General features: G+C 34.9%; 1 protein-coding gene across 8 annotated transcripts in view; it reads right to left on the bottom strand.

The window, feature by feature from the left end:
- Positions 1–264: 264 nt before the first annotated feature.
- The window catches only part of LOC124951626 (acetylcholine receptor subunit alpha-like), a 128,276-nt gene continuing 117,435 nt past the window's right edge, over positions 265–11,105 (bottom strand). For 6 of the 8 annotated variants that reach the window (XM_047500317.1, XM_047500322.1, XM_047500318.1 and 3 more), the window contains 4 exons: positions 6,309–6,455; positions 5,504–5,662; positions 2,634–2,883; positions 265–2,200 (listed from right to left, as the gene is read on the bottom strand). In XM_047500317.1, coding sequence (XP_047356273.1) covers positions 2,009–2,200; positions 2,634–2,883; positions 5,504–5,662; positions 6,309–6,455 — 748 coding nt within the window. In that variant the 3' untranslated portion in view covers positions 265–2,008. Of the gene's footprint in view, positions 2,201–2,633; positions 2,884–5,503; positions 5,663–6,295; positions 6,456–11,105 lie in introns of those variants that run through there. The other 2 variants (XR_007101657.1, XM_047500324.1) reach the window with 2 other exon arrangements.

Genomic DNA, 11,105 nt, shown 5'->3' with positions numbered 1-11,105 from the left:
GATTGTTTCTTTCTCTTTGAATTCTTTGTCAACGATTAACAAAACGCGAAGTTGAGAGTTTCACGACGAATCATTCTTCGACGTCACATTCGTCAGCATAGGGCGAATGTCAGTTCACTCTTATCAGGCATAACTAACAATTATTATAAATATCATAAACCACAATACAGTAATTTTATAATACATATGTTTCCTTATGCGTTTAATGTGTGTGTTTTTTTTTTATAATCGTGTGCGCATTCACATATTACATCGTCGTATGTGTAATGTTCTTTTATGTATATCTTTCTGTTTTAATGTGTGCATGTTTGAGTGTGTGTGTGTGTGTGTGTGTGTGTGTGTGTATGAATATCTAAAAAAAAAAAAAAAATTTATGAACGACGACTCACTGTGACATCGACCACGAAACTACGGTATTGAACAACGGTAGTGAACGTTCGTTCAATTTGTCTACAACTATCAGCTTTAGAATTCGTATGCTTTACTTGTTCTTACCGTACTATAATCGGTTATCTTTATTCTAATGCTTCCTTCGCGCATTGCATCCGATTCGTCCTTTCTCTTTTTCTCTCTCTCTTTTTTCTTTCTTATAAAATACAAGAACAAGGAATAAGTTATTATATTGCACCGCGATTATCATATTTTAACATGAGAGATTTTATTAATATCGAAAATTGTATCCTTTTTATTCTCTTTCTTCTTCTTATTTTTCTTTTTCTTTTTCTTTAATCGTAAAAGGAATATAAGAAAATCGCGATGCAATTAGTTATCCTTGTCTCGATTATTTTCTTAAAACGTACGATATACGTAATATGTATGCTTGCATCGTATGTATGTATGTATTTATTTATTTATTTATTTATTTATTTATGTATAATTCGTACAAACGGATACGTCCCTAAACGTTTACGAGAATATTCGGATACAGTTGAAATAAATTACACCCTATGTGTTCGTGTACAATTACAACGAGCTAGCTAAGTCGTGTTATACAATATTAATTTATTTCTAATATATATATATATATATATATATATATATATATATATATTTTATTTCTCGTGTGTCGCGCGTGTGTTTCGGCGTATAAAACATAATAATAATTAACGTTGAAGTCCGTTTATTATCGCTTCGTTCTCTCGTCGGATTCTCAAAAGCGCCTCCTCTCATCGTAAATCATTTCTCGGGGAGACGTCGAGAACAATTGGTAGAGCGAGATGACACTTGTGGGCTCGCTAATATAATACTATAGTACCGTTTAAAGTAGCTCGCTGTTAATTTACTCGAATAATTAAGTGGCAGCTTCGTATTAACGCATTACACGAGCACGCTACATATAAGTAATAACACGTTGCTCTTTCTCACCTTCTCTTCTCTCTTTTTTCATGTAATTATTACTAGTTGAATAGTTTCTTTTTTCCATCATTCTTCATCTTCTTCTTTCTTTTTTTTTTTTTTTTTTTTATCTTTCCTTTTCTTATATTTTCTTTAAATCATCGCTGTCATACGTACCTCGCGAGAAAAGTGGAAAAATTCCATTCGATGGATGATGATGGATCCTATGGATCGATGGATCAAATGTCCTTGGAAATGGAAGAGTATAAAATGAAAGAAATGAGTGAAGTGAGTGAGTAACTGTGTTAATGAATGACAGAAATAGATAGATAGATAGATAGATAGATAGAGAGAGAGAGAGAGAGAGAGAGAGAAAAAGGAAGAGATAGAGAGAGAGAGAGAGAGAGAGAGAGAGAAAAAGTTCACACGTGCGGATGTGTTTGTTTCTCTCGCGTATAGATGTTAGTCACTTAAAAACATTGCACAGATTATCGTCGTTTCGTTCGACGATAAATCGAGCCCTATCGCCGTAAAAAATGGTGGAGACCGAGGATCAGGTTGAAAGATATTTCGGAGACTCCTAAAAGATCAGGAAGGATAATCGACGAAGTCTACCGAAGTCTACGTCGTCGGCCCTTTAGTTTTTCTCTACGGTGCAGGGCTCGGGCATGGACTACTGGGGTGGACACTTTACCACTGTCGTCGTTGCGAATTCACTGAATTTCTTGTCGATCGGGACACGATCGTCATACAACGTTGGCGCTTGTAATATAATTCCGGCTGTACCGACCAGGACGGCCAGTGTGAAGATCCAAAGGAATAATCTGTCTAGGACCATCGCCACGTATTTCCAATCCTCCTTAACCTGTCGAATATGAAATTATATTTTGTGAGGATTTTTCTTTTTTTCTTTTTTTTTTTTTTTTTTTTTTTTTTTAGGATACTTTCATGCGATAGCTGCGTTAGAAGTTATAAGAGCGTCGATCATTGTGACGTTAAAAGTAAAGCTGCTCTTTGTTATTTAATTAATCATACAGTAAACATCATAGCCCTGCACGTAGCTACAATGTAAATAATTTCATTGTAAAACAATATTTAATATTTCTTACGCATCGTTATTTTTATCGTTCGTCACAGCTTCCAACATAAACGTATCCATTAAAATGTTATACTTCGGATTACATTGGTACGTTTAATTTTTATATTAATGCGAATTAAAGTTTTGCAAAAGTATTATTTAATTTATCGTTATGTTTTAAGTTTTACTTCTATTAAAAGTATTCTTGCGATCGTTTCACCTTGGTTGAATCCTCCAACATTTTCGTATGTTCAGCGATGAATCGGACGCATATGCAGGATCTGTGAATTTCTGGGGGACAACGTGAATGCGAAAAAGCCGGTGGATTTCTTAATACTGGACTTTTAACTTCCTCGATTCCTCCCTCGCCAGGTACCGAAAGATCCTCGCACTCGCCACGAATGGGAAGGGGCGGTAAAGGTGGTCCATGGATCAGGCAGCTTCCACCGAATCTCGCACCGTCCGTTAGACTTTTTTTTTTATTAATTTTTTATTTTTTTATTTTTTTTTTTTTTATTAATTTTTTCGTTCCCCAAGAGACAATAAAAAAACACAGGATATTTTATTAGCATCCTTATATTAATAATCTACATTCATAGTGAAACTAAGACAATTGATCTAACAAATACGAATTATCATCTATTAGAAAGGACGACGTTTATTGGCCCTTCGAAAGTAATTAATTATCGTTTAATCTGATAATCGTTCTTTCGTTAAACTTTATAGTGGCAATATATATCGTTATTCAATAAAGCTTAATAGATTTTATCGATTAGCGATGCATTTCAATATAAATTAAAGAAGGTATCGCATGAAAATTGGTGAAAAATTTCGCGAATCGGTAAACCGTTGTTCTCTCTATCAATCGATATTATTTGTTCATCGATCGATACATCTATCCCGTTTGCTCGGCCTTCCTTTTTTTTTTTTTCCTAATCAATTTCATTCCCAGTGCAAGCTCTCTAACGGTGTAGATAGTGAAAGTGATGTGCAATTTTTTTTTTCTTTCTTATTTTTTCCTTTTTTCTTTTGTATCGTTTTTTCTTTTCTTTTCTTTTCTTGAATCAAGGCAAAAAAATCCCGCGAAAAAAGAGTGCACGAGTGACGTGTCTTATTTTCGTTTATTAAAAGAAATATTTAATTAGTATTCTTTTTTCTTTTTTTTTTTTTTTTTTTTTTTTTTTTTTTTTTTTTTTTTTAATTCGATCGATTAATACGCATCATTAATGAATATTGCAAGCGTTTATATTTTTTATCGACGCGTTCGTTACTGTCTACTTCTCGTCATGCGCGCATGCATATACGCTATAATTACGTGGATTCTCTTGGAAATTTTTTCGACACGAAATTTTTTTACCTCTTTATTCTCTTGTCTCTTTTTTCTCTCTCTTTTTTCTCTCTCTTTTTTTTTTTTTTTTAAATTTCATAAAATATTTTAAGGCAATTACCGAAAATTCTAATAATAGATTATTAGAATAATAAATGTATCAATTGGAGAGTTTCATAATTACGAATTATTTTCAAATGAATATAATCTATAAGTAAAGTATTCGATACGAAATAAGAATTTATGATTGGCAAAGGGGAAAAAGTGTCGGTGGTGTTGATATTAAGAGGTAAAAATTCTTTTTCATCCCTTTTTCTTCGCTCCGAATCGAGTTTCTCCGAACGTCGTAAAAGTTTGAAAACGCGTTACAGCTTTTTCTTTATTTCTTTTTTCTTTTTCTTTTTTTTTTTTTGTTCTCTCTTCACCGTAGCAGCAATATCACATCGGCAACGAGAGACTCCCCTACGTAGAGAAACTCAGTTCTCAGGTTAAATTCAAGTCTGAACTTGGCTCACATTGGAAACTCGTAACTTCGTTAAGCTATTGACTCTTCGATTATTAAGTTTCCTTGGATATATCGAGCTTCGCGTAAACTGCTTTATACTCGGGATAATCATTTCAATAGGAAAGAAATTAACAAAGTTAATAGAGATACTCTGAGAGAAGGTCAAATTGATAGGATATAAAAGAGAAAGAGAGAGAGAGAGAGAGAGAGATTCTCTAGTCTTTCGATCGACTACTACTTAATAGCATTCGCATAGTTAATCGAATTCGTTTGGTTGCTAGCTCGATTTTCTCGGTGCTACGAAATTTCGAAAACTACTTTTATTTCGACGAGAGCGTGTTTTCGATAGCATCGAATTTACCCTGTCGAGTCCATGGGAATGAAATTGAATTTAACGTCCCATATGGGCCGTGTTTAATAGCTTGGCAATTTAATTTCGATGATCGTTAAAATAATTTTTTTTCTGACAGAGATTGAAAGTAATAGTTTTGACGCGGCTTCAGATAAATCAATGAAGCAAAAAGAAAGATAGATGGATAGAGAGAGAAGGGGCGGGGGGGTGGGGGAAGAGAGAGAGAGAGAGAGAGAGAGAGAGAGAGAGATGTAACCAATAGCCCTGTGTTAATCGTATAATGCGTTTTAGAATCAACCGTACGAATGCTCAAATGTCTACAGTTAATATCTTTAACGAAGAGTAACATAGATACGTACATATGTACATAGTACATACGTACACAAAATGTGAAATAGATTTCAACAATAGATTCGTGTTTGTAAACGATGTGCATGCGATCATTGATACTATTCCAAACTGTAACCATGAAAATGATCACGTACGTTGGCATTGCATTCTCGATCGTCACGATTCCAAGGAACGGAAGGTGTTATTAAGTATTAAAGACTAAGGGAAAATATGAGAGAAGAACTTTCGTTTGCAGAATAATAAAAAGTAAAACAAATTTTTCTTGAATAAAGAAAAATATTCATCTCGTCGAGAGGAAATAAATGAATAACCATAGGTTTATCTTAGAAACTCCATTCGTACTCGTTGAATATAATAAAAGTTTTTCGATCTATTCCTCTTGTTCCTTTTATTTTCAAAATCGAGCTGACCAATACCCGGCTGATCTCTCTCTCTCTCTCATTCTCTCTTGTTCTCTTTCTTGCACTTTACAAATAATTATTAGCAAAAGGCTCGAATCTATCGAATATAAGATGAAATCATGAGGAAATTCTCTCAATGAATTTTCTTATTTACCTCGAAGGCGAGAGATCCTCTTTGGAAGGTGGCCGACTGTGGAACCTCTTAGGTGTAAAATGTTCCTCGCTCTCCTCGTGAGTAGACGGATGATAAGGGTAATAGCAAGTCTTCTCCTTCCCTCTTACCGTTCTCATCAGTACTCTGCCAGATGTGTACCTGCGATCAGAGAGAGAGAGAAAGAGAAAGAGAGAGAGAGAGAGAGAGAGAGAGAGCGAAAGGATACGAGAAAAGGAGGATAGAGAGATGAGAAAAAGAAAGGGAAAGAAAAGAGGGGGAGGGGGGAGAGAGAAAGGAAGAGAAGAAAAGATAAGAGAGAAAAGGAAATCATTAGAAAAGCGAAGGATTCTGTAAATACTACTTATTAGAGGCGACTTTGTCCTCGCGAAAGAAGATGGATAGGAGAGAAGAGAGAGAGAGAGAGAGAGAGAGAGAGAGAGAGTGACGATGATGAACGTGGCGATTTAAAAAAAAAAAGGGATGGGAGAAGGGACTAAGGAAATGAAAGAAAGGAGTGAGAAAAAGTGTAAAGGCAGCCATTATTCATCATTAAGCGTACAAATCTCAAAGCTCCTTTTAATATTTTCCTTTTCCCTTATTTATCCTTTTAAACCTCTCTCTCTCTCTCTCTCTCTCTCTCTCTCTCTCTCTCTCTCTCTCTCTCTCTCTCTCTCTCTCTATCTCTGTTTGACGTGTTTTCTTATAGTCCAATTTCCCTTACACACTCCCTCCTCCTTTCTCCTTCTATTGCGTTGTCATCTCCGGTGATCGATCGATCATTACGTTGCACGTCGTGCTTACTTACCTGTTCGTCTCGAATTTGTATATGGGTCTTCTCATCACCAATAAACGCGGAAGAATGTGGATGAAGACTCTTTTAACCCATGGCGCCATTTGATGCGTTTGCGGTGACCGGAAATGGACGTTAAGGACGACGACGGTTACGCATATACTGTAAAGAAAATAAATTTTGTAAATAATAAATTCGATAAAATATAATTTGGCTTATAAAGTTAATCAAACATTTATATTAATATTGTTTTATTTTATTTTCTTTTTTTCTCGATTGGCATTGTTATCAAGGAATTCATAAAATGATTACCCACTATCTCATTCTTTATCGTACCATCTTTCTCTTATACAAACTGTTTCCAAGCGTCATGGAATTGAAGGAGGGTCGAACAATGGAAATCAATGGACCATTGGCATAATACAGACATTCCGTATCTCGCCCTAACTTGCTCCTCTCTGGCAATTCCGCGAATTGATCGTTAAGAGGTCGACCGGTCTTCTCTCTCTCTCTCTCTCTCTCTCTCTTTTTGAGAGAAGAAGAGCCAAGGCAAATTGCCATAAGGTATAACCGAGAATGACTGGTAAGGAAGGAATGTAAATCTCACGAGACCATTCATAATGGAGCCAGCCATTTGCCCATCGGAGGTCGTTGCTCTTTTCTTAAATGGTAAGGGACAGCTTCTGCGATTTAAATTACATCGACGCTCTTTCTTCGAATCGATTTATCGAATCGCTATCCATCTTCCCAAGTCAACCCCTTTCTTATTCTCTTATCATTTTCCTTTTCTTTTTTTTTTTTTTTTGTTTTTTCTTTTTTCTCCTTTTTTTTTTCTTCTTTTTCTTATCGTCGTTATTTCAACCCTTACAAGCGTCACCAAAAAGGAAAGCATCGTTTACTCTGGCAAGTCTTTTTAATATTATCTTTACATTTAGATAAAGGCGGAGAAAAAAATTGATAAGAGGGGAAAGAAAGTTAAAAGGAAAGAGAGAGACAGAGAGAGAGAGAGAGAGAGAGAGAGAGAGAAAGAGAAAAAAACACGTGTTTCACATCGCCGTATAAATTAGTAAAGTACAGGCGTCTGGAATGTAACCGTGCCACTAAACGTTATATTACCTCCGTTGCACACCAAAATGGTTCTATAGTAATGGAATTGCGTTATTACCGCAAGATTTAGCTGCTCGTAATTTCGAGATGGAGAGGGAGAGAGAGAGAGAGAGAGACAGAGAGAGAGAGAGAGAGAAGAAGGAAAGGAGAGTTGAAAGGAGGTTGTAACCTACGGTACAAATTGGGCTCGAAGCGAGAAAGTAATTTCTCTCGTTTATCGTCATGCAAAATACATTTACCTAATACAATATATATATATATATATATATATATATATATATATATATATATATATTTATATATGTATAATAGAAATAAAAATGAAAGATTTATTCGTTAAGAAATTTATTAAACGCGCGATTGTTTTTCTCTCTCTTTTCAAAGATCCTAATCTAGTACGAGGATTAAGATCAAAGTTTTCCTTTTTTTTTTTTTTTTTCTTTTCTTCTTTCCTTTTGTTTTTCTTTCTTCGAAGAAGTATCATTCATTTTAAGAAGAACGGTTTCTGATAGCTTTGAAGTTTTCGTTTTACAAGTCAATGCATAACCGAAGTGAGTAGTTTAATACTCGTTATCTACCGGCCGTGTTCGTATTATTCTATCTTAATTTACATTTAAGAACTATAAGCCGTTGCCTTGAAATTTCAAGGGAAGAAAAGCTTGTCTGGACTATAGATACCTAAAGAGGAGAAAGAGAGAGAGAGAGAGAGAAAGAGAGGGAGAGGGAGAAAGAGATGCTTCTCTTCTTTGCTAAGAAAATGCGAGGGATTAGAGAGGTGGAGGGAGGGAGCAGAGGACTCCGGCTGGATGTAGCTTGCTTGTGCTTGCTGATTAATGCGTCGTACCTCTTTCAATGTTACCAACGTGAGGAAAATTTAGAAGTTCTTCTCGGATATCAACGAAACAGCAAACACGCCAAAAGCCTTACCATATACATTACCTCTGCAAACCCTCCCAACCCCACCCCAAGTAAACTGTTTTCATTCATAGTTGCTACAGCACGTACATATACGGTGATAAGTATTTACTTCGTTTGTACAATATTTTTTTTACTTTGAATTTCTTTCCACATAGAATGACATTAATTCGGGTCTTCATTCAAAAATTTTTTTTTTTATCGAGGACCATTAATATCATAGTTTTAAAAAATTTCCTTTAATTACTTTTAACGTTTCATATAAAATCTCTTCTCTCTTTCTCTCTCTTTTTTTTTTCTGTTTCTTTTTTGATAAATTTAGTTTCATCGATTTTATTTTTTTTTTTTATTCTTTTAAATAAATTATATATATATATATATATATTTTTTTTTTTGTTATGAAAAATTTCAAACACTTTCGCATGTAAGCACTTTGATCATGAGAAAAATGTCAAGATAAGGCACTTTTTTTATTTGATCTTTTTCTACTTTTTTCTTCTTCTTCTTCTTCTTTTTCTTCTTCTTCGTTTTTCTTTTTCTTTTTTTATTAGTAAAATTAAGGACTTCAATAAGGAAACACGAAGAGGAACAGTTATCGTTGATGCAGAAATTTTCAAGAAGGTCAAATAAAGTTTGATCATTCGAGTAGGTACGTCCTTCATCTTTCTTATTTCCCTTCTCTCTCTCTCTCTTTCTCTATTCTCTTTCTTTCACGTGATCTTTCTCTTAAAAAACCATTCTTTCTCCCTCTCTCTTTCTATCGTGTTACTTCGAGCGTACTTTTTGTTAAAGCTTTTCCGGTGGACCTACGGATACTGCGGGAAGCGTTCTTTTCTTCATGACTGATGGGCGACGATGATGAAGCGACTTGGAAATTTGTAAGACGGCGATTCTCCACCGTGACGTAGGAAATCCGAGCAAAAAGGTAGTAGACTCGATCGAAAACTTTTTCTTGCCAAGGCTCCTTTGAGATTCTAGTTTCGTTCTTCGATAATCCTTTCTCTCTCTCTCGCTCTCTTCCTTCCTCTCGTTGAATCTCATGCATAAAAAAGCTCTTTTATTCCTTTTTTTGATTGTACGTGAGAGAGAGAGAGAGAGAGAGAGAGAGAGAGAGATCGTATATGTCGACGAATACGTTTTAAATAATCGATTATCCGGCACGTGTTACGAGGTACAGGATTGGTGCTCCACCCGCATTGTCCAAAAAACAGTCATTCACAGAGGGATCTGTCCGTGGCAGAAGAAGGACATTAATCGATTTGTTCGGATCCTTTGACCTCTCTTGGAAACAGGATCGTTCGTTATCTATCTGTTATCGAAAGGCAATCGGATAATTTTGCTTTTTTTCATTTCTCTCTCTCTCTCTCTCTCTCTCTCTCTCTCTCTCTCTCTCTCTCTCTCTCTCTCTCTGTCTGTCTTTATATCTGTCTCTTTAATGGGAATGACTTGAATCGATTCGTTCGATGGCTTAACGCTTTTTTCTTTTTTTTTTTCTTTCCCTTCCCCTCTCTTTTTTTTATTCTTTGCCTTTACATCGAAGAAAAATCTATTCTTTCTATTAAAAAAGTAAAAATCCTACTCTTTCTATCTATTCTTTCTTCGTTTTTTTTTTCTTCTTTTCCTTTCTATTTTTCCTTTTTCCTTTTTTTCTTTCTCTTTTCTTTTCATTATAAAAATTCATTAGATTTATTTCGCAATTCTATTGACATCGACGCAGAGACGTCGGTGGATGTTCTTTTTTCTTTTTATTTTATTTTTTTCTTCCACCATTATGTTACAACGGAAAGATTTTTCTTTTGAAAGTAGATTAAAAAAAAATGGAGAAAGAGAGAGATAGAGAGAGAGAGAGAGAGAGAGAGTGAAAGAGACAAGCGTAACGGCGAGAATTGGCAGACACAAAAATCTCTCAGGCAACTTTGTCGTCTCTTCTTCGTTTTAATACGCCGATCGAGCATCGTAATGGGCCCGGTGGCTAACATTCGAGCTGAGTTTCCAACTTGTTTAAACTTTCGACGCGGTCCTATCAATCGCTTCGAAAACTTTTCCTCTTGTATCCGATCGTTTCCACTCTTTTCTCCTATCACTCTTCCTCGCTCGTTTTTATATCTATTTTTCTCTTCTACTATTTCCTTCTTTTCTCTTTCTTTTATTTCCTTTTATTTTTTTGTGCGTTCCTTTTTTTGTTGATGTCTTTTCTTTTTTTGTATTTTTCCTTCTTCTTCCCCTTTCTCTCTTCTTCTTTTTCCTTTTCTTCTTTTTTCATTTACATAACCTACTCATCTCGCACTCTTTCTCACAAATAGAAGGTAGAATCCCTTTCGAAGCCCTTTTCACAATCCTTTCCAATAGTTCCACTCGATCGAAATGACACGATTAAAAAGTTCGATACACTCGAGCAATACTATTCACTCTTACTTTTTCTCTCTTTCTCATTTTGAAAAGATAGTCAAGTACTTTAATGACTTTTCTTTCTTCGAAAAACGTTTTTCCGATAATAATTCACCCTTTTATATGATCTAAACACGTATTCTATATTCGTCATTGTAGCAAAATTGTAATTGTCGTAATTACAATATTTTTATCCTCCATTTAAATTATTCACCGATGCATCTTTTTCTCTCTCTTTTTCTCTCTCTTTTTCTTTTTGTTGTGAGAAAGCTTTCCAGCTTTCTTACTTTTTTATGTAATGTTATGTGCGTGAAACATTTCCCTTCTTTCTATTTTTGTTTCGTACATAAGAAAATTATCCGTATTATTATTATTATTATTATTATTATTATTATTATTATT

This window comes from Vespa velutina, chromosome 9 (assembly GCF_912470025.1).
Source record: "Vespa velutina chromosome 9, iVesVel2.1, whole genome shotgun sequence".
NCBI lineage: Eukaryota > Metazoa > Arthropoda > Insecta > Hymenoptera > Vespidae > Vespa > Vespa velutina.
Note: the sequence above shows the minus strand (reverse complement) of the source record. Positions and strands in the feature narration are given on the sequence as shown.